This window comes from Triturus cristatus, chromosome 3_2, assembly GCF_964204655.1.
Source record: "Triturus cristatus chromosome 3_2, aTriCri1.1, whole genome shotgun sequence".
NCBI classification, from domain to species: domain Eukaryota; kingdom Metazoa; phylum Chordata; class Amphibia; order Caudata; family Salamandridae; genus Triturus; species Triturus cristatus.
The window spans coordinates 1,128,532,565-1,128,556,336 of record NC_140584.1 but is presented as its reverse complement, the minus strand read 5'-3'; the positions used below and the strand labels follow the sequence as shown (position 1 = coordinate 1,128,556,336).

At 54.0% G+C, this 23,772-nt stretch overlaps 1 protein-coding gene across 1 annotated transcript in view; it reads left to right on the top strand.

The window, feature by feature from the left end:
- The first annotated feature begins 6,687 nt into the window (after positions 1–6,687).
- Positions 6,688–23,772, top strand: part of RAP1GAP2 (RAP1 GTPase activating protein 2) — a 964,048-nt gene continuing 946,963 nt past the window's right edge. Inside the window, exon 1 of the mRNA XM_085649926.1 lies at positions 6,688–6,956. Coding sequence (XP_085506052.1) covers positions 6,850–6,956 — 107 coding nt within the window. The 5' untranslated portion in view covers positions 6,688–6,849. The remainder of the gene's footprint in view (positions 6,957–23,772) is intronic.

Sequence of the window (23,772 nt, the reverse complement as noted above, 5' to 3'; positions counted from 1 at the left end):
CACCCCTCACTCTGGGCTGCAGCCAGGCATGTACCCCTCACCCTGGACTGGTGCCAAGCATGCACCTCTCACCCTGGGCTGCTGCCAGGCATGCACCCCTCACCTTGGGCTGACCTTGGGCTGATGCCAGGCATGCGACCCTCACCCCCGGGCTGATGCCAGGCATGCACCCCTCACCCTGGGCTGCTGCCGGGCATACACATCTCACCCTGGGCTGTTGCCAGGCATGCACTCCTTGCCCTTGGCTGCTGAGGGGCATACATATCTCACCCTGGACTGATGCCAGGCATGCGCCCCTCACCCCGGATGATGCCAGGCATCCACCCCTCACCCTGGGCTGCTGGCAGGCATGCACCCCTCACCCTGGGCTGATGGCAGGCATGCACCCCTCACCCTGGGCGGCTGGTAGGCATGCACCTCTCACCCTGGGCTGATGCCAGACATGCACCCCTCACCCTGGGCTGATGCCTGGCAGGCACCCCTCACCCTGGACTCCAGGCAGGCATGCAACCTCACCCCAGGCTGATGCCAGGCTTGCACCCCTCATCCTGGGCTGCTGCCAGGCATGCACCCCTCACCCTGGGCTGCTGTAGGGCATGCACCCCTCACTGTGGGCTGATGCCGGGCATGTATCCTTACCCTGTGCTGCTGCCAGGCATGCACCCCTCAACCTGGGCTGCTGCCAGGCATGCACCACTCACCCTGTACTGCTCCCAGGCATGCACCCCTCACCCTGGGCTGCAGCCAGGCATGTCCCCCTCTCCCTGGACTGGTGCCAAGCATGCACCCCTCACCCTGGGCTGCTGCCAGGCATGCACCACTCACCCTGTACTGCTCCCAGGCATGCACCCCTCATCCTGGGCTGCTGCCAGGCATGCACTCCTCACCCTGGGCTGCAGCTAGGCATGTACCCCTCACCCTGGACTGGTGCCAAGCATGCACCCCTCACCCTGGGCTGATGCCAGGCATGTGCTCCTCACCTCGGGCTGATGCCAGGCATGCACCCCTCCCCCTGGGCTGCTGCGGGCATACACATCTCACCCTGGGCTGATGCCAGGCATGCACCCCTCACCCTGGACTGGTGCCAGGCATGCACCCCTCATCCTGGGCTGCTGCCAGGCATGCACCCCTCACCCTGGGGTGCTGGCAGGCATGTGTCCCCCTTCACCCTGAGCTTCAGCCAGGGGGCACCCCTCACCCTGGGTGGATGCCAGGCATACATCCCTCACCCTGGGCTGATGCCGGGCTTTCACCCTTCATCTTTGGCTGCTGCCAGGAATGCATCACTCACCCTGTACTGCTCATATGCATGCACTCCTCTTCCTGGGCTGCTGGCAGACATGCACCCCTCACCCTGGGCTGCTCCCAGGCATGCACCCCTCTCCCTAGGCTGCAGCCAGGCATGTGTCCCTCACCCTGGGCTGCAGCCAGTCATGCACCACTCACCCTGGGCTGTTGCCAGGCATGCACCCCTCACCTTGGGCTGTTGCCAGGCATACAACCGTCACCTGTAACTGCAGCCAGACATTCACAGTTGCCCTGAACTTCAGCCAGGCATACACTCCTCACCCTGAACTGGAGCCAGTCATGCAACTCAAATTGAGCTGCCATCAGTGCTTTAAATGGGCCGAGACTGTCCGGTACTGAGTACCAGCACTTTTTTATTTTGAGAGGGGGAGTGCTTGCACTTCTCAAGAGAAATGTAATACCCTTATCTGGAGAGTGCCGGCACTTCTCAGAAACAAGCAGGTACTCTGGTGCAGAGTGCCTGCACTTCTATTTTTCCATTTTAACCACTGGCTGCCATGTACTCTGAGCTGCAGCCAACCATGTCACCTATATTTTGAGCTGCATCCGTTCATTTGCTAGCCTGCACCCCATATTTGGAGCCAGCCTGCACCCCACATTTGGAGCCAGCCTGCACCCCACATTTGGAGCTAGCCCGCACCCCACATTTGGAACCAGCCTGCACCCCACATTTGGAGCTAGCCTGCACCTCACATTTGGAGCTAGCCCTCATCCCACATGTGTAGCTAGCCTGCACCCCATATTTCGAGCCAGCCTGCATCCCACATTTGGAGCTAACCAGCTCCCTACATTTGGAGCTGGCCCTCATCCCACATGTGAAGCTAGCCTGCGCCCCTTATTTGGAGCCAGCCTGTACCCCACAATTGGAGCAGACGACCATGACCATATCCTGTGCTGTAGCCAGCCATTCCAATAGGTTTCATTGCCGACAGTCATATACTGCCGTGAGCAGGAGTACCCCCACATCACTCCCACCCATGGTGTAGATAGCACAAAAAATGCTTGGCTGCATCCAGTCCTGCATCCCAATTTTGAGCTCCGGTAACTTATGAACCTCCTTTTAAGTTGCAGACATCAATGACCCCCCATCTTCATATGGAGCCAAGCACATAGCCCCTATGCTAAACTGCAGCCAGCCATGCACCTCGTTCCTGAGCTGCAGCCAAATGTACAACCCCCTGCCCTGCGGTGCAGCAGCCATGCACCCCATCTTGATAACCAGTAGCACGTCTTGTACATGCATGATACACTGCAGCCAACCTTTTAACCCAAAAGACAATCTTCAGCCAATCTTGTAACCTGCATACTGAGCAGTAGCCAGTCCTGCAACCCACACTCAGAACTGTGCCTTGCCAATATTGAGCTTCATGAGCTAAGGTGTGGCATGTACTGCTTTCCCTGAGCTGCAGAAAGCCATATACTCGCATCCTGAATTCTAACAAGCCATGTACACTCATACCGCGCTGCAGCAAGTCATACACTCTCGCCCTCTGCTGCAACAAGCCAGGCACTCTCATCCTGAGCTGCAGCAAGCAATGCAATCTTGTCTTCAATCAGGATATTTTAAGCACGCTACTCATCCGTGGGGGTCTCAAGGCGCTGAGGGTTGTGGGGGGGGATCAGCAGATCTGTTTAGCCAAAGAGCCAGGTCTTGAGAGTCTTCCTGAAGGTGGTCAGGGAGAGGGTGCGTCTGATTTCTGCCTCCCATTCCAGGTCTTGGCCGCAATGTGGGAGACGGATCTTGCGCCTGCTCTGGCTCTGTGGATGAGCGGGGTTTCAGCCAGTGCGAGGTTGGAAGATCTGAGGTTCCTTTTGGGTACATGGAAGTTGATTCTGTTGTTGAGGTATTTGGGTCCCGTGTTGCGCAGGCATTTGTAGGCATGGGTGACGATCTTGAAGGTGATTCTTTTCTCCACGGGGAGTCAGTGAAGTCTTCGTAGGTGTTGGCTAATGCGTTCGTGCCGGGGGATGCCGAGGACGATCTAGCGGTGCTGTTTTGTATCATCTGGAGTTTGAGGAGTAGGGACTTGTTTATGCCAGCGTTTCCATAGTCCAGTCTGCTAATGATGAGTGCATTGGTGACTGTCTTCCTTGACTCTGGGGGGATCCACTTGAAAGTCTTTCGGAGGGTGCGGAGAGTGTTGAAGAAGCTGGAGGTGATGGCGTTGACCTGTCGGTTCATGGTGAGGAATGAGTCGAGTACGATGCTGAGGTTTTGTCGTGGTCCGCGGGGGTCGGTGGGCTTCCGAGGGCGGTCCGCCACCAGGCGTTTGTCCCATGCTGAGGGAGTGGTTCCAAGGATGAGGACATCTGTTTTCTCTGCGTTGAGTTTTAGGCAGCTGTTGGTCACCCAGAGTGTGACATACTGAATCCCTTTCTGGAAATTGAGTCTTTGGTGAGGGAGAGGATGAGTTGGGTGTTGTCAGCATATGACACGATGTTGAGGCCGTGTTGTTGGACGATGGCGGCGAGGGGGGGGCACGTAGATGTTGAAGAGAGTTGGGTTCAGTGAAGACCCCTATGGGACTCCGCAGGTGATATTCGTGGGTTCGGAGTGGAAGGGTGGCAGTCTGATTCTTTGGCTTCTTCTAGTGAGGAATGATCGGATCCAGTCTAGGGCTGTTCCTTGTATGCTGGCGTCCTGTAGTCTGGTGACGAGTGTGCGGTGGGAGATGGTGTCGAAGGCTGCTGATAGGTTGAGTAGGATGAGGGCTGCAGAGTGGCCTTGGTCCAGGAGGTTGCGGATGTTGTCTGTGGCGGTGAATAGGGTGGTCTCGGTGCTGTGGTTGCTTTGAAATCCGGATTGGGATGAGTCGAGGACGGCGTTGTCTTCGATGAATCATGTCCGTTCCCTGTTGACTATTTTCTCTGCGACTTCTGGCATTTCCAGTCATCTGGTAAGGTGCCTGTTTCGAAGGTGGTGTTGATGGGGCGTAGTAGTTCGGGTGCGATGTGGTGCCAGCTCTGTGGTAGATGTGTGAGGGTCAGGGGTCATTGGGGGCCCCTGAGTGGATGCCTTTCATGGTCGAGGCGGTGTCTTCTGCCGTAATTGGCATCCAGGTGTAGATGGTGGGCTGGCTGGTGTGTCTGGGGGGCGGGCCGGATGTGGCGTCTGGTGGATGGTCTTCAGCTGCAGCAGCCATGTACGCTCATCCTGAGCTGCAATGAGCCATGCATCCACCTTCCTAAGCTGCAGCAGCCATGTACTCTCGTCTTCAGCTGCAGCAAACAATGTACTCTTGTCCTCAGCTGCAGCAGCCATGTACTCTCACCCTGAGCTGCAGCAGCCATGTACTCTCATCCTGAACTGAAGCAAGCCATGTACTCTCACCCTGAGCTGCAGCAGCCATGTACTCTCATCCTGAACTGAAGCAAGCCATGTACTCTCACCCTTAGCTGCAGCAAGCCATGTACTCTCATCCTAAACTGAAGCAAGCCATGTACTCTCACCCTTAGCTGCAGCAGCCATGTACTCTCATCCTGAACCGAAGCAAGCCATGTACTCTCACCCTTAGCTGCAGCAAGCCATGTACTCTCATCCTGAACTGAAGCAAGCCATGTACTCTCACCCTTAGCTGCAGCAAGCCATGTACTCTCACCCTTAGCTGCAGCAAGCCATGTACTCTCACCCTTAGCTGCAGCAAGCCATGTACTCTTATCCTCTGCTGCAGCAAGCTATGTACTCTCATCCTTAGCTGCAGTGAGCCATGCAGCCCCCTACTTGTGCTGCAGGAGCTATGTACTCTCATCCTGAGCTGCAGAAGCCATGTACTCTCATCCTGAGCAGCAGCAGCCATGTACTCTCATCCTGAGCAGCAGCAGCCATGTACTCTCATCCTGAGCTGCAGCAGCCATGTACTCTCATCCTGAGCAGCAGCAGCCATGTACTCTCATCCTGAGCAGCAGCAGCCATGTACTCTCGTCTTCAGCTGCAGCAAACAATGTACTCTTGTCCTCAGCTGCAGCAAGCCATGTACTCTCACCCTTAGCTGCAGCAAGCCATGTACTCTCATCCTCAGCTGCAGCAGCCATGTACTCTCATCCTTAGCTGCAGCAAGCCATGTACTCTTATCCTGAGCTGCAGTGCACCGTGCATCCCCCAACTCGTGATATAGGAGCTATGTACACTCATTCTGAGCTGCAGCAGACATGTACTCTCATCCTGAGCTGCAGCAGCCATGTACTCTTATCCTGAGCTGCAGTGCACCGTGCATCCCCCAACTCGTGATATAGGAGCTATGTACACTCATTCTGAGCTGCAGCAGACATGTACTCTCATCCTGAGCTGCAGCAGCCATGTACTCTCACCCTTAGCTGCAGCAGCCATGTACTCTCGTCCTTAGCTGCAGCAAGCCATGTACTCTTATCCTGAGCTGCAGTGCACCGTGCATCCCCCAACTCGTGATACAGGAGCTATGTACTCTCATTCTGACCTGCAGCAGCCATGTACTCTCATTCTGAGCTACTGCAGCCATGCACTCTCATTCTAAGCAGCTGCAGCCATGTACTCTCATCCTGAAATGCAGTAGCCATGTGCTCTCAACCTGAGGTGCAGTGACCCATGTACTCTCCTGCTGAGCAACAGCAGCCATGTACTCCCGTCCTCAGCTGCAGCAGCCATGCACTCTCATTCTGAGCTGCAGCAAGCAATGCACTCGTGTCCTTAGTTGTAGCCAGCCATGCACTCCCATTCCTGAGCGGCACCCAGCCTTGCATCCCCAGTCCTGGCCTGCAGCCAGCCATGCACCATCAGTCCCGAGCTGCAGCCATGCACCCCCTGCCTGGAAGGCACCAGTCGTGCTCCCTCATCCTGAGAGGTGCAGTCATGCACCCCGAGTCCTGGGCTGCAGCCAGCCATGCACCCCCAGTCCTGGGCTGCAGCCAGCCATGCACCCCCAGTTCTGGGTTGCAGCCATCCATGCACCATCAGTCCTGAGCTGCAGTCGGCATGTCATGCACTCACTGTCTGGAAGGAACCAGTCTTGCTCCCTCATCCTGAGAGATGCAGTCATGCAGCCTCAGCTTGGGCTGCAGCAACCCATGCGTCCTTATCGAGAGCTGCAGTCGGCCACGCGCCCTCCCTCATCCATCCGGGGCTGTGGCCTCCCACTCTCTCCCTCCTCATGTTTTGGTAAAGTTAATATGTCACCGAGCAGGGCTGGTGCTGGGAGGGATGCGTGCCCCTGGCAGCGCCCGGCATCTGACCTGTGCCGGCTCTTCTCAGGTACCAGGCAGCAGAGACTGGCAGGCGGGGCGCACTCTGCGCGCGCTGCACCCTGTGCCCACAGTCCGCACCTGAAACTTACATGAGGGTGGCCCGACCCTGAGGAGGGGGCCGGGTCCGGCCTGTGCACTCACTGGGGAGATGCCTGCAGCCCGGCAACCCTGCGGAGGCGGCGCCGGGGCTCTCGGCACCGGGGGACGGAGCCGGGGCAGGTGACTGGGAGGAGGCGCCTGAGTGTGGAGCCCGCAGCCGTCCCGCGGCTCCGACCGGAGCGGCTGTGCAGTGCCGAGCCCTGCCTCAGCCTGGAGAAGCCCACCATGTCGCAGCCGGCGGACAGGATACAGTCCAAGAAGGCTGGGATCCGAGCCGCCGTGGTGCTCATCGGACTGCTGCACAAGTCCCGGAGGCTGAATCGGGAGAGGAGGTAAGAGTACGGGTGGACGGGGGCATTGCGCCCTCACTGGCTCCCTGTGTGGAGACGGGACCTGCGCCTGTAGCTGAGCCCTGTACTGTTGCACCTGTACTGAGGCTGCCTGTGAGAAGAGGGGCTCTGCGCCTGTGTCTGAGCCCTGCACCTGTACTGAGGCTGCCTGCGTGGCTGAGCCCTGCACCTGTACTGTTTCACCTGTACTGAGGCTGCCTGTGAGAAGAGGGGCTCTGCGCCTGTGTCTGAGCCCTGCACCTGTACTGTAGCACCTGTACTGAAGTTGCCTGTGTGGCTGAGCCTGGCACCTGTACTGAGACTGTCTGTGTGGCTGAGCCCCTGTACTGAGGCTGCCTGTGCGGAGAGGGGCTCTGCGCCTGTACCTGAGCCCTGCACCTGTATTGAGGGTGCCTGTGCCTAGAGGGACTCTGCGCCTCTAGCTGAGCCCTGCACCTGTACTGCTGCACATGTACTTGGGCTGCCTGTGCGGCGAGGGGCTCCGCGCCTGTACTGCACCTGTACTGGGGCTGCCTGTGTGCGTAGACTGCGCCTGTAGCTGAGCTCTGCACTTGGATTAAGGCTACCTGTGTGCGGAGAGGGGCTCTGCGGCTGTAGCTGAGCCCCGCACCTGTACTGCTGCACCTATACTGGGGCTGCCTGTGCGGAGTGGGGCTCTGCGCCTGTAGCTGAGCTCTGCACATGTACTGCTGCACCTGTACTGGGGCTGCCATTGTGTAGAGGGCCTGTAGCTGAGCTCGATGTCTGTACTGAGGCTGCGCCTGTGGCTGAGCCCTGCACTTGTTCTACTGCACCTGTACTGGGGCTGCCTGTGCGGAGAGGGGTTCTGCGCCTGTAGCTGAATCCCTGTACCTGTACTGCTGCACCTGTACTGGGGCTGCCTATGCGGAGTGGGGCTCTGCGCCTGTAGCTGAGCTCTGCACCTGTACTGCTGCACCTGTGCTGGGGCTGCCTGTATGGAGAGGGCCTCTAGCTGAGCTCGGTGCCTGTACGGAGGCTGCGCCTAGTAGCTGAGCCCTGCACTTGTTCTACTGCACCTGTGCTGGGGCTGCCTGCTCGGAGAGGGGCTATGCGCCTGTAGCTGAGCTCTTCACCTGTACGGGCGCTGTCTGCACGGAGAGGGGCTATGCGCCGTTAGCTGAGCTCTGCACCTGTACTGCTGCACCTGTACTGGGGCTGCCTGTGCGGGGTGGAGTTCTGCGCCTGTAGCTGAGCTCTGCACCTGTATTGCTGCACCTGTACTGGGACTGCCTGTGTGGAGAGGGCCTGTAGCAGAGCTCTGTGCCTGTACTGAGGATGCGCCCGTAGTTGAGCCTGCACTTGTTCTACTGCACATATAGTGAGGCTGCCTGTGTGGGGAGGGGTCTGCGCCCGTGTCCTGGTCCTGTGCTGGGGCTCTCTGTGTGGGAAGGGGCCTGCGTCTGCCCGTGTGCCCTGGTCCTGAACTGTGTGCCTGTGTGGAGAGGGGGATCTGTGCCTGCCCGTGTGCCCTGGTTGGGCACTGGGTGCCTGTGTAATCAGAGTGCTCCGCGCTTGCCCACGTGCCCAGTGGCCCTTTACTGGAACTGCTTTTGTGTACAGGGACTGTGTGTCTGTGCCGGGCCTGCCTGGTTGTGCGCTGACTGCCTGTGTGTGAAGATGGGCTGCGCCGTCACTGACTGTGCACTGCCTCTGAACTGGCTTCCTGTGTGATGAGAGGGGCTCTGCGCCTGCCCCGCCAGTCTGTGGGAGGAGCGCGGCATCGCTCCTGTACTTGTGCCCTGGCAGGCTGGCACGCACAGACTGTGCCAACTGCCAACAGAGGCTCTGTTCCTGCCTCGGTGCCTCTGTCCTTACTGGCTGCCTGTGTTTAAAGCATGGCTGTGCGCCTGCCCTGCACTTGTCCCGTCGTGGGCAATGCGCCTGCGTGCGCCTCCCCGCTTCTTGGACCCGCGCTGGCTGCCTCTCTATCTGGATAGAGGGGCTCTGCCACCGTCTCAGCGCTTGCTAGGCACTAGTTGCTTCTAAGAGAAGAGGGACCCGTCGCACCTGTGACCGCCCCCCACTCCTCACTACGTGCCCGTTCCTGCGCCCTGCCATCGATGCTTAGCCCGAGGAAACACAGTTTACGCGCTCTATCTTCGGTTTGCGCGCTCTATCCCCGGTTTGCACGCTCTATCCCCGGTTTGCGCGCTCTTATTCCCTGCCGCTTGTCCCAGTGCGCGCCGTGAGTGGAAGGGTTCAGCACGTGCCGCTGTGCCCGGTGCACGTGTGAGAGATGAGTACCAGCCTTCGTCTCTGCGTGAGCCATGCGACACCCCTGACTGTCACAGGCGCGCAGACCTTGTGACTGGGTGCCGTTTCTACACTAGCTGCCGTCCACGCGCCCGTCTCCACACTAGCTGCCGTCCGTCCACTAGCCTGTCTTCAGGCCCTGCCTCAACCATTGGCTCCCAGTGCTCGGTTTCCGGCAGAGGTCCGGCGCCTGTCCTCGCGCCCTGCAGTACTCCCTGTCCCTCAGTCAATACGCGCCATCATAGGCATTACCTTTACTGCCCCTGACTCTCAGTTTTCAGTAGAGGGGCTCAGATAGCACACGCTCCTGCATCGGATGCATGCGTCCCTGTTTACGCGCCATTATTTACCATACCGGAGGTCCGGTCCATGCATTGACCGCCCTGCCCTTGGCCATGCTCATGACCCGTGTAGTACTCTCTGCCTCCCGGCTTTCAGGACAGGGGCTCGGGACTTGTCCATGGACCGTGCCCTGATACTGGCTTCCTCTGCTCATGCCCACGTGCCAATCTGCACCCCGCTGGCCCCCAGTTTGTCCCTGTAGTGACACCCATCTCCCTCCCCACGCCTGTTCAGGGGCCCTGTGCATGTGGCCCCCAGTTTCCGGGAGAGGGGCTCTTTAGTGACTCCCATCTCCCGCCCCCCACGCATGTTCAGTGGGACCTATGGTATCCCCCCTGGGTCCCACTTTCCAGGGGGGCTGTCTCTGTACGGACCTCCCCTGCACCTGTTCCTCCACCACGTAGTACCCGCTGGCCTCCAGTTTCCGAGAGTGTGGTCCGGCCCCAGTACCCTCCCACCCCCCTCTTAGCGCCTGTCCATGGGCCCTGGGGTAATCCCAGCCTCCCGGTTTCCGGGATCCTGTCCCTCTATCGTGTGGTACGTGCTGGCTCTCAGTTTTCAGCAAGGGGGCTCCCGGCTCAGCCCTTGTCCTTGGGCCCTGACCGTGACTGGCAGCCCGTGTGCGCAGGCGGGCTCTGCCCTCTGCCTGCGCACTGCTTCCATCCCGCCGAAGGCTGCTGTGACGGGACTCTGCGATTGCCCACGTCATCAGGGTGACTGTGTGCGCAGCTCAGCAGCACCCGGGCCTAGCTGCCACACTGGAGGACAGCGGCTCTTCAGCAGTCCTGCGCCAGGGGCCTGGGCCTGCCACTGCTGTCCCTGGAGTCCAAGATATCCCAGGCTGACGAGAAGAGTACTGGGTGCCAGTCAGAGTAGGGCAACTCCGGAATTGCACCTTACTCTGGTGCTCTGAAGCCAGGCTGCGTGAGAGAGAGGCCCTTGGCCATCAGCTGTTCTCCCTGATGCTGAGGGGGCCCCGTTGAGGAGAGGAGCTATGCATGCCAGTCTGAGTACAGGAGCTATGCATGCCAGTCTGAGGAGAGGGGCTCTGGATGCCAGTCTGTGGAGAGGGGCTCTGAACGCCAGTCTGGGGAGAGGGGCTCTGAACGCCAGTCTGGGGAGAGGAGCTATGCATGCCAGTGTGAGGAGAGGGGCTCTGGATGCCAGTCTGATGAGAGGGGCTCTGAATGTCGGTCTGAAGAGAGGGGCTCTGAATGCCATTGTGAAGAGAGGGGCTCTGAATGCCACTCTGAGGAGAGGGGCTCTGAATGCCAGTCTGAAGAGAGGGGCTCTGAATGCCAGTCTGAAGAGAGGGGCTCTGAATGCCACTCTGAGGAGAGGGGCTCTGAATGTCGGTCTGAAGAGAGGGGCTCTGAATGCCAGTCTGAAGAGAGGGGCTCTGAATGCCAGTCTGAAGAGAGGGGCTCTGAATGTCGGTCTTAAGAGAGGGGCTCTGAATACCACTCTGAGGAGAGGGGCCCTGAATACCACTCTGAAGAGAGGGGCCCTGAATGCCAGTCTGAAGACGGGGACTCTGAATGTCGGTCTGAGGAGAGGGGCTCTGAATGTCGGTCTGAAGAGAGGGACTCTGAATGTCGGTCTGAGGAGAGGGGCTCTGAATGGCACTCTGAGGAGAGGGGATCTGAATGACAGGCTGAAGAGAGGGGCTCTGAATGCCACTCTGAGGAGAGGGGCTCTGAATGTCGGTCTTAAGAGAGGGGCTCTGAATACCACTCTGAGGAGAGGGGCCCTGAATACCACTCTGAAGAGAGGGGCCCTGAATGCCAGTCTGAAGACGGGGACTCTGAATGTCGGTCTGAGGAGAGGGGCTCTGAATGTCGGTCTGAAGAGAGGGACTCTGAATGTCGGTCTGAGGAGAGGGGCTCTGAATGGCACTCTGAGGAGAGGGGATCTGAATGACAGGCTGAAGAGAGGGGCTCTGAATGCCACTCTGAGGAGAGGGGCTCTGAATGTCGGTCTGAAGAGAGGGGCTCTGAATGCCAGTCTGATGAGAGGGGTCTGAATGGCAGTCTGAGGAGAGGAGCTATGCATGCCATTGTGAGGAGAGAGGCTCTGGATGCCAGTCTGGGGAGAGGGGCTCTGAATGTCGGTCTGAAGAGAGGGGCTCTGAAAGCCAGTCTGAAGAGAGGGGCTCTGAATGGCACTCTGAGGAGAGGGGATCTGAATGACAGGCTGAAGAGAGGGGCTCTGAATGCCAATCTGAAGAGAGGGGCTCTGAATGGCACTCTGAGGAGAGGGGATCTGAATGACAGGCTGAAGAGAGGGGCTCTGAATGCCACTCTGAGGAGAGGGGCTCTGAATGGCAGTCTGAAGAGAGGAGCTATGCATGCCAGTCTGAGGAGAGGGGCTCTGGATGCCAGTCTGGGGAGAGGGGCTCTGAATGTCGGTCTGAAGAGAGGGGCTCTGGATGCCAGTCTGAAGAGAGGGGCTCTGAATGGCACTCTGAGGAGAGGGGATCTGAATGACAGGCTGAAGAGAGGGGCTCTGAATGCCACTCTGAGGAGAGGGGCTCTGAATGGCAGTCTGAAGAGAGGGGCTCTGAATGGCAGTCTGAGGAGAGGAGCTATGCATGCCAGTGTGAGGAGAGGGGCTCTGGATGCCAGTCTGGGGAGAGGGGCTCTGAATGTCGGTCTGAAGAGAGGGGCTCTGGATGCCAGTCTGAAGAGAGGGGCTCTGAATGGCAGTCTGAGGAGAGGAGCTATGCATGCCAGTGTGAGGAGAGGGGCTCTGGATGCCAGTCTGGGGAGAGGGGCTCTGAATGTCGGTCTGAAGAGAGGGGCTCTGGATGCCAGTCTGAAGAGAGGGGCTCTGAATGCCACTCTGAGGAGAGGGGCTCTGAATGGCAGTCTGAAGAGAGGAGCTATGCATGCCAGTGTGAGGAGAGGGGCTCTGGATGCCAGTCTGGGGAGAGGGGCTCTGAATGTCGGTCTGAAGAGAGGGGCTCTGGATGCCAGTCTGAAGAGAGGGGCTCTGAATGGCACTCTGAGGAGAGGGGATCTGAATGACAGGCTGAAGAGAGGGGCTCTGAATGCCAATCTGAAGAGAGGGGCTCTGAATGGCACTCTGAGGAGAGGGGGTCTGAATGACAGGCTGAAGAGAGGGGCTCTGAAGGCCACTCTGAGGAGAGGGGCTCTGAATGGCAGTCTGAAGAGAGGGGCTCTGAATGGCAGTCTGAGGAGAGGAGCTCTGGATGCCAGTCTGGGGAGAGGGGCTCTGAATGTCGGTCTGAAGAGAGGGGCTCTGGATGCCAGTCTGAAGAGAGGGGCTCTGAATGGCACTCTGAGGAGAGGGGATCTGAATGACAGGCTGAAGAGAGGGGCTCTGAATGCCACTCTGAGGAGAGGGGCTCTGAATGGCAGTCTGAAGAGAGGGGCTCTGAATGGCACTCTGAGGAGAGGGGATCTGGATGCCAGTCTGGGGAGAGGGGCTCTGAATGCCACTCTGAGGAGAGGGGCTCTGAATGGCAGTCTGAAGAGAGGGGCTCTGAATGGCACTCTGAGGAGAGGGGCTCTGAATGTCAGTCTGAGGAGAGGGGATCTGAATGACAGGCTGAAGAGAGGGGCTCTGAATGCCACTCTGAGGAGAGGGGCTCTGAATGGCAGTCTGAGGAGAGGAGCTATGCATGCCAGTGTGAGGAGAGGGGCTCTGGATGCCAGTCTGGGGAGAGGGGCTCTGAATGTCGGTCTGAAGAGAGGGGCTCTGGATGCCAGTCTGAAGAGAGGGGCTCTGAATGCCACTCTGAAGAGAGGGGCTCTGAATACCACTCTGAGGAGAGGGGCAGGAGGAGGCGTGGATGAGGTGTGCCGCTGTAGACCTGCACCTTGCCTGGGTGGGTGTGCCCAAGGGTGACTCTGCCCACCTGTGACTGACTGAATCCGTGCACCCGAATGTGCGTGTCTGCTAAAAATAAATATAGAGCTTTCTGAAATGTAGAGTCCGCAAATGCTGCATTGTTGAAATCTGCGATACGTTGGCACTGCCCTTGCTGTGGTGGAGTGGTGGCTAATACGTAGTGCCACACCTACCCCCCCTCCCCCCCCCCGCCAGTGCCCCCCCTCCCAGAAGTCTGGGCACCCCCCCCCCGCCCCTCCCCCTCTGATTTAATCTCACAGCCGTGGCCTCAGCACTTCCAGGCGCAGTCTCAGTTTATTCGCATTTTAAGTAGCCGTACTTTGACAATTCAGCTTTGCCTCCGAGCGGATCATTTGTTTTAAAAGTCGCCTTTTGAGTCAGTGCCTGTCAGCTGAACTCGAGACACTGAACACGCATAGAAACCGACAGAGGCATACTGATATTTGAGGACTGTTTCTGCAAACCTCTCTCCCAGAGTGTGACTCAGATAATCTATGCCGTGTCTCTGGAGCGATGTGCTGCCTGCGATTCCAGGGTTTGGGCGCTATACGGTCATTTCACGAGTTCAGAGAGCGAGCACGTGCGAGCCTCTCTGTGGAAAAACTGAAGAAAGGTGGATTTAGGCGCCCATCAGCCCTTTTACACCCATAAAGGAACATATTAGGCATGGGCGTAATTGTAATCACGCTGGAGTAATCCAAGTAATTTCTTTAATTACGCATTACTGCTGTGATGTGAAAGTGTCCCAAATTACGCAACGGCGCCAGTTTGAGTAATTAAGAGTAATTTGGGGGGAAATGCTACCGCAGGAGCACAGGAAGAACGAACTAAGGGGCTTATTTACAAGCACCTTGCGCCACTTTTGCGTCACTTGTCCCTTGTCAAAAGTGGCGCAAGGGGCTTGTAAATCTGCCCCTAAGAGAGAGCGAGCAGCTGCTGGCTACAGCAGTTCACACCCTGTAGCATTTAATGCTAGTTTCTTAAAGCAAGAATCATCCTCTCGCCCATTTTGAACAGTGGTCCTCTATGACCCAGGCAGCCAGATGCCCGCCCTTTTATTACTTTCACTCCTCTATTAAATGTCCACTCTAACGTTTAGGTACGGTGTTACCCGAGACATTTTGAGTTTCCTAAACTTCAAAATATAATATAGTTACTGACCGGAGCTTTCAGGCAGCCCTCTTCATCCATTGGTCTGTTGTTATGCCATTCACATTTTAATTCCGCCCACTATAGCATGTAAGCTTGGGGCAGTGGTTCTGCCCACTTCAGCCATTGGTTTACTACACTGTGAGTGACAGCGTTCTGCCTAATCACAGGGAGGACATCCACACAAAGCAATTCCCTTCAGTGCCAGAACTACTGCGGCGATGTGTGCTTTTTGAGACCAAAACGTTTTGGAATTTAGCCACCGCCTGTTTATTTAATGTTAGCGAAGTCCCGCAGCTTCTTCAACAAAAAAAGTTGGCAAAACAAGCATTGACACAACCAAAAGCCTGGCAACCAATGCCAGCTATGCCGATGCTTTGTACATCTTGACACTGGTGTGGGAGGATAAACTGAAGGCTCTAATCAGAAGTGTCAGATTTCCACCCACACTACGGGCCACATGTAGAAAGCTTTTTGCCTGTCGCAAAGGGCCCGATTCGCAGAATAGGACCATTTGCAACCTCAAAAAAGCCTTTTCACATGTACCAAACCCTGTTTCGCGATTCAATAATTGTTAGCGAGTCTGTATGTGGAAGGGGCGTGTTAAGGGCTTCCCTTCCTAATAACGACTCACAGTGGTATTTATGAATGTTTTGCGACTGGAATGTGGTTGCAAAACATTTGCATTTTACCTCTAACTTGAAGTTGGTGGTAACCCATTTGCAAATGGGAAGGGACCCCTTACCCTTTGTGAATGTATGCGAAAACATTTTTTAAGAGCAGGCAGGGGACTACAGTCCACTCTTAAAAAATGAAAAGAAAACTTTTCATTTTTGTTTTTGAAACATATCCCGTTTTCCTTTTAGGAAAACGGACTGATTTTTTTTTAAAAAGCGTTGTTTTATTTGAAAGCAGAGACATGGAGGTCTGCTGTCCCCAGCAGGCCACCATCCCTGTGTTTTTCATCGATTCCCAATGGGTCGCAAATTGCTACCTACCTCATGAAAATTGATGAGGTAGGTCAATTTCGACCCACTGGGAATCGCGAACAGAGTTAAGCACACTGTTGTACATAGCTTCTTGCGATTTCCTATTTGCAAATCGCACAATTTTGCTATTAGGAAATTGCCAACAGGAGTCTTTGTACATGTGGCCCCCAAGTCCCTTCCATGTGGATGAATCAGTTTGCTCGCTTTGATAGAGCAGAGCCTGGCTTTAAACATATTATGTGACTTTTGGAAACCAGACTATTTACAATGTTCATTACAAAATAGAAGAGTAAACGTTACGGTCTGCCTGCGGACCATCGGGCCACTCTTTGAAGCCACCTACATACTCTTGAGTGTGGGAGCCTTGTCGTGACATAACCAGCCATCTTTTAGATGTCCTAGCTGAAATTTCGTTTTAACATCTACATATATATTAGTTATTCTTATATTGGTTGTTGCCTAGAGCGCCAAATCGCACAACCAGCCACATCAATGAGCTTTCGCAGCCAACTGGAAGAGAGTTCTGCAGTAACATTTAATTACAGAGACACTGGCGATGGCAGAGAGCTTGGGATCAACAATTTTAGTTTGTGGGGACAGCTTTCTTGGGACAAGGCAGGTCTTACCTCTTGAGTTCACGATTTGTCACGTCTGGCAGTGCCTCTTGTCAGTTGAATTGCTTCTAGGCGTTTTGGGCTTGGGGATGCCCTGTTAGTTGAGTGGATGCATTCAGGGAGTTCAAGCTCAGAGTCCTCGTGCTAGGAAATCCTCTCTCTCTTAAATCACCCTTGAGAGGGATCTAATCTGGTGCTGCTGGTGGCTGGCAGGCGGAGCCCTTGATGAAGGGGCGTGCCTCTTAAAAGGGCAAAGGTTAATTCTATTCACAATAAGGCTCAATCTTCCACCCTCCTATTCTTTTTAAACATGCTCATGGGCGCCTTGGTGAACCCCGAGGCCTTCATCTGCATGCTCCTGCTTCTCATGCGGCCCACTTTGTCCAAAATCAGGAGCCAGGCACATCCTGGGAGGTGGGAAAACCAGATCTCTCTTTACCAGAAATCCCTAACAGTAGAGATTACTACAATAAACCCTCGTACATCCCGTGAGTTTAGCCGAGACTGCTGCTACTGAGTGACAGCTGCAGCAGACGCTTGATGTGTGCGTCTCCCGCTGCAAAGTTGCTGGTACTGAGTGACAGCGGCAGCAGACGCTTGATGTGTGCAGCTCATGCTGCAATGTTGCTGCTAGTGAGTGGCAGCTGTAGCAGACGCTTGATGTGTGCGGCTCCTGCTGCAAGGTTGCTGCTACTGAGTGACAGCTGCAGCAGACGCTTGACGTGTGCGGCTCCTGCTGCAATGTTGCTGCTACTGAGTGACAGCTGTAGCAGATGCTTGATGTGTGCGGCTCCTGCTGCAATGTTGCTGCTAGTGAGTGGCAGCTGTAGCAGACGCTTGATGTGTGCGGCTCCTGCTGCAAGGTTGCTGCTACTGAGTGACAGCTGGAGCAGACACTTGACCTGTGCGGCTCCTGCTGCAATGTTGCTGCTACTGAGTGGCAGCTGCAGCAGACACGCGATATGTGCAGCTCCTGAAGTAAGGTTGCTGCTGCTGAGTGACAACTGCAGCAGTCGCTTGATGTGTGCGTTTCCTGCTGCAAGGCTGCTGCTACTGAGTGACAGCTGCAGCGGATGCTTGATGTTTGCGGCTCCCACTGCAAGGTTGCTGCTACTGAGTGACAGCTGCAGCAGATGCTTGATGTGTGCGGCACCCGCTGCAAGGTTGCTGCTACTGAGTGACAGCTGCAGCAGACGCTTGATGTGTGTGGCTCCCGCGACAAGGTTGCTGCTACTGAGTGACAGCTGCAGCAGACGCTCGATGTATGTGTGTCCCGCTGCAAGGCTCCTGCTACTGAGTTAGTTAGTTAGTTACTGCGATTTGTATAGCGCAACAGCTGCCCCAGCAAAGGGGCGTCCCGGCGCTGACAGCATAACAGCTAACACAGAGGTAGAGGGAGGCTACACGGTGGGGAACAGGTACGTTTTAATGGCTTTCCTGAAAGCCAAGTAGTTAGTATGGCTCCGGATGTGGATGGGCAGTGAATTCCAGAGGTGGGCTGCCCTGCTGCGGGAGGAGCGGCCTCCTGCCCGCACTCTCCGAAACCTAGGGACCCTCACCCGGTGCTGGCCAAGTGAGCGGGACTGGCCAAGTGAGCGGAGCGGGCGAGTGGGGACGTAGGGGGTGACTAAGTTGGTCAGAATACTGGGGGAGTTGAGTTTAAGGGCCTTAAAGGTGATGCAAAGGGCCTTAAACTCAGTTCTCCTAGCCACCGGCAACCAGTGTAGCCGGTGGATAGTGGCTGACACTGGGCACGACTTCCGCAGGCCAATCAGACATCTGGGCAAGATTACCAAAGCCCCAGATACCCACAGAACCTGGCATTAGCCGAGACCGGAGAATCTTCGGGTTCACAAACCCTCTTACAAAGATACCTCTTTACGCGAATACCCGCCCTGAGGAAGCCCCAGGCCTGATGGCCAATTAGGGGGCGAAACACGTGTTGGCTGTGCCATTCCTTCTTCTTTTCCAGTAGACGAATAAAAACACGAATATCTTACCCTCATCATCTGATCTACTTGCATCAATTGGATATTTTATCCTAATTAACGGAAATGTATACTCTTGCCCTGATACACCTACAAAATCCTACTTCAAATTAGGGGGATAGGGGCCTCTCCCCCTGTTTCTGGGCCAGAACCAGTATAAGAAGGATACATGCTTATTAAATGACGAGTAAGGGATGAGGATCTTTTTCCCCTCACCTACATGCAACAATCAGACATCTGGTTGCTGCGTTCTGGGCCCGTTGGAGCCGCGCAATCTCGGCCTTTTTAGCCCCTATGTGTAGAGAGCAGGCATAATCCAATCTCGACATTATAGGTGCCTGAATGATGGTCTGGCACGTGGGTGTGTCAAAAATGCCCAATAGGGGTGTGAGCCCCCGTAGGAGCCCAAAACAAGTCCCTGCTACCTTTTTGGTTTGGACTTGGTAGCTGAGGGATGAGTCCAGCCATACCCCCAAATGTTTGACGGCCTGCTTGGGGGGAGGGGGGGAGGGTGCCTAGGCTTTCTGGCCACCAGAGTTCACTCCACAGACCGTGAGTGGCAGCTGCAGCAGACGCTTGATGTGTGCAGCTCCCGCTGCAAGGTTGCTGCTACTGAGTGACAGCTGCAACATACGCTTGATGTGTGCGCCTTCCGTTCAAAAGCTCAGATCCACATTAATATAAAAACAAACCACAATTTGGCAACAAAACCCCATGATTTTCATGGTGGTGCAGGTAAGAATTTTAGGTAACGTATTACAAGCCACCATGCTTCTCACCTGACCGCATCCACATGTGGAGTCTCCTACCCATCTCCCTGTCCCATCTCACACCAAATCTGCATTATAGGCGCCTTGAGAGTTTTGGCATCTTTCCGGGCAGGCCGAGGGTTTAGAATGCAAGAATGGAGGCACAAACTGCTAATGAGGTCCCACGTCCCAGGCACTGTGACCCTGAGTGACTGGGGGCACTCCTCGCAGGCTCAGTCCCTCTTCAGTTTATATCTAATCGAAGGCGCTCATCGGGCGGCTTCATTACGCTGTCCACGATTGGATGAGGTCGAAGATATACCATGGCAGCCAGGTGGTTTTGGTATTTTCCTCCTATGGTTTTATTACAGCATCTTTGCCGTCATAACTATAGAAGCCGCAGAGAAGGCTTCTCGAGAGGTCCAACGATGGTATTTCAAGAGAATGGAGACAGCTGTAACTTTTAGGGAAGCCGCAGCGCAGTCTTTGAACCTTTGCTGGGGGGTCACTTTTGAAAATCACACGGTTTTATTTGCAAATTGTGGTTTGATTTTATATTAATGTGGATCTGAGCAATTCTACTTTTGAGCATTCTCCAATGCGCCATGTTTCAGCCAGGCGTGCTTTATCCGCTTTACGACCTATTCTCCTGCTGTTAAAATGTTATTACCAGAGTTTGTAATAAAGAAACGTGGCAACAAAGATGGGATTGATTTCTGACACCTTGACACTGGTGTACATACCTGATCTGAACCCCAGATCCTGCCTTAGTGGTAAGCATCCTTTTGCATCAAATTCTTTCTTTTTTGTAAGTCCACTCCCAAAATCAAATTGTTTCTCGGTGTCTGGCAACTATTTAGAAACAGTCTTATTGAGCAACAGTTTGCTTAGTGATCTATGGGACCAATGAAAATTGGTTTCTGAACAAATAGTCTTTACGGAAGCTCATTAAAGATGGTATTTTTTTTCCTCTGGTGTGCACTCCTTTCCGTGGGGCATATGCTCTCCTTTCTGTGGGTGACAAATGCAAAAAGAACAATTGATGGACAGAATACAGAACAATATCATACATTCACGAGATCTGGGCCTAAATGCATTGTTTTCTTGCTCACCATGCCATTCCAGTTTTGACTCAGCCATATGCAAATCACCCCGAACTGCCAGGCCAGGTCTCCCCTGGACTGGAAACAAGTATTCTAGGACCGGTTGTGGGGTTTCACTCCTCATCAGCCAGTATAGCTTGACTCCAGTGGCATGGAGAGCACGGGACCCACGTCGGGGCATACCCGTCGCACTCGGGGAGATGAATGCAAAAAGAACAATTGATCGACAGAATGCAGAACAATGTCATACATTCACCCTAGTACAGAGATCTCGGCCTAATTCCATCGTTTTTTTGCTCACCATGCCATTCCAGTTTGGACCCAACCATATGCAAATCAGTCTTGACCCTGCACCCAATGGGAACAGTCCAGCCCGAACTGCCAGACTAGGTCCTCCCTGGACTGGAAACAAGCATCCTAGAACCGGTTTCGGGGTTTCACCCCTCATCAGCCAGGATAGCTTGACTCCAGTGGCATGGAGACTTTCTGTGGGGCACGTGCTCTTCTTTCCATAGGGCATGTGCTCTCTTTTCCAGGGGGCACGTGCTCTCCTTTCCATGGGGCATGTGCTCTTGGGCTTCTTAATAGCTCCTGTATAGTTGATTGGAGGACTCCATCGAGGTGTGGATATGTGAATGCCACATCCTTCAAATCCTTGAAAACTAGGCATAGTAGTTTGGGCACAGGTGACCTGCCTGTTGTTTTTTTCTTCCCTTGGTGACGATGACAAAATAGCGTTGATCTCCGAACCTTCCAACTCATCCAGGCACTGGCGTTTTGCACTCGGCTATTTAGTACCAGGGCAAATCCTATGCAATGACTATGCAAATCCTATTCAAGGACTATGCAAATCCTATGCAATGACTACGCAAATTCTATGCAAGGACTTGGCATCGTCTAATTCAGAGTTAATAAGCGACCGCACTATCATTTTGTGGTTCAGTCAAAGAACATTTTGTGTCAATTGACTGCAGGAATAGAATGTTGACGGAACCATTGAACCTATGTGGGCATTGACATTTAATTCAGAATCAAAGATGACCTGTATGTTTTGAGCTTCTTTGGTAGCTCAGCCAGTTCTGGAGGCCAAGGCAAGGTCTCTGGAACCCTGGGTTGAGAGTTTGCTTCCAGTAAGGACCTCAGTCAATGCTCCATTGAATCTACTCGGGTCCACTGAGGTAGCCACTTCCAATAGGTCTTGCTTCAAATATGTCTTGTTTTGAGGCCTGTGTGTCATCAGTGCAACAACTGCTTTGAAGACTCCTTTTGGGAGTATTTAGAACAGAAGCATAAAGCAGATATTAAACAATGTAGTCGAACGAGGAGTAACCTGTCTGACACACTATTATGGGCCAAATGGACTAAGCATTTTTCTGGTCGCAAACAGCCCATTTGCAGAATTGCGCCGTTTGCGACCAGATATATGCTTTTTTAAATGTACTAAACTATGAGCCATTTGCACAAACCATTTTTGAAGTTGAAAATTGCCCGATCAGGCTGTTTTCTATCACAAAAATCCTTTTAAATATGTACAAATGCCAAATTACGATTCTGTAACTTGTTACCAAATCGCAATTTGGTTTAGTGATTCGGTATTTAGAAGGGGCATGTTTAGGGCGTCCCGTCCAAATACTGAATTGCCGTGCTATGTATAAATGTTTTGTGACCGAATTATGGTTACAAAACATAAATTTTTTACCAACTACAGTTGTAACCATTAGCAAATCTTCCCCCTTAATAATCAAAAAATAATGATTCTTAAGAGTATGCAGTAGTCTCATAAACCACGGCCTACTTCTGAAAAATTAAACTTCAAAGTTTAATTTTTCCTTTTTAGGTCTCGCCTGACCCAGCGCATGCGCTGGTCTGGCGAGACTTATTGAGAGGGCTCCAAAAAGGGCTACCAGGCCAGCCTGGAGCTACAGTGCATGGGCGCGGGGCTTTACCGCGATTACTTTCACTTTAGCGGCCGCACGGACGCTTTGATGTTTGATCGCGATCACTTTTACTTTTGCGGCCGCACGGCCGCTTTCCATAGCCAATAGGTCTCGCTTTTGGGACCTTATAAGTATTTAGTTATGCAACTGTTGCATGGCTAAGCACTTATAAGGTCCCAAAGGCGAGACCTATTGGCTATGCCAATGCTTGTTTTAAATGCATCCCTTTTTTCCATTAGGAATCACTGTTGAAAACGTGTGTGTTTCCTTACATTAGGAATTGCAATTTCCTAATTGTGATTCGGTGAGAATGGCTGTTAGGAAATCGCAGTTCCTCCATTTTGCACATGTGGCCCTGCAGTTTGCATTTGCGATTCGGTATTTGGAAAGGGCGCGTTTAGGATGTCCCTTCCAATTACCAAATCACCATGGTATGTATTAGTGTTCTGGAACCGTATTTCGGGCGCAAGCCAGAAATCCTTTACCGCCAGTAACTGGTGGTAACCCATTCGCAAAGGGGAATGGGCCCCTTCCCCTTTGCGGATGTAAATAATAATATTTTTTAAGAGCATGCAGTCTGTGCCTACCCTTAAAAACTGAAACTTCTTGGTTTCATTTTGTTCTTTTTCAACGCATTCCATTTTCCTTTAAGAAAAACGGGCTGTTTTTAAAAAAAAGTTTGTGTCATTACAAAGCAATGACAGACATGGGGGTTTCTGCTGACCCCAGCAGGCCACCATCCCTGTGATGGCTATTATTCCCAATGGGTTGCAAATTGCGGCCTCCCTCATTAATATTCATGAGGTAGGTCGAACTGCCACCCATTAGGAATCACTATTGGAAACTTGTGTCTTTTCATTCATTAGGAATTGTGATTTCCTAATTGCGATTAGGTAAGAATTGCAATTAGGAAATTGCAATTCCAAACTTTTTAGGGGTGGTGGTGAACTCCGCTCTGCCGGAAGAGCTTGCAAAGTTTTTGTCACTCCGCCCTCCACTTGGAGCGCAGAGTCCAGCAAAAAATTCCCCCTCCCGTCGTTGAAGTAGCGGAGTTTACAGGTGCTGCCCGAATATATGCTCCTGCTGAAAAGAGGTAGCCCATGGTGCTGTCAATCAGTCTCTGCCTTGGGAACATACTGCAGCCCACCCCTCTGCTGATGGTATAGCCCCTTCACTGACAGCGTCACTTGTGATTGGTTGGCTGTTCCCACCCACACGCTCCTCAGGTAGAGTCACAAATGAGAAGCTTTGTGCGTTGACAGAAGGCGGGGAAATGGAACGCTAAGGATAGGAGGGAAATGCAGCAGCATACACAATGCACTTGTGGATGCGCTGTGACAACCCAGGGAAGCGTCCAGGCCCTTGAGCTGAGAAGCGCTGAGTGTAACACGGCCCCTTGGTAGGTGACACCCCCAATGTCCAGGGCATAGAATCCCCAGCAGGTGGTGCCATGACCGCTCATGAATACAAGGGCGCCAGGGACTGCAGGTGACATCATATGAGGGAAGACAGCTTAAAGATGACGGTGCACAAGTGCTGCCTGATTACGTCACACATGATTAGAAGGCCTGCAGATGATGTAACATGAGGGTATATGGCTGGAGGAGTCGGGGGACAAGACGCTTCCCCTTTAAGGATGCCTCGAGCCAGCAACAGTACTGGTGAGTGCGCCTATGATGAGTCAGCCTTTATAATATATAGTAACTTTCTGCCTGAACACGCTGGGGCAGCGGTGACAGTTTACGCATAGTACCACTATGCTCAGAAATAATCTACCAAG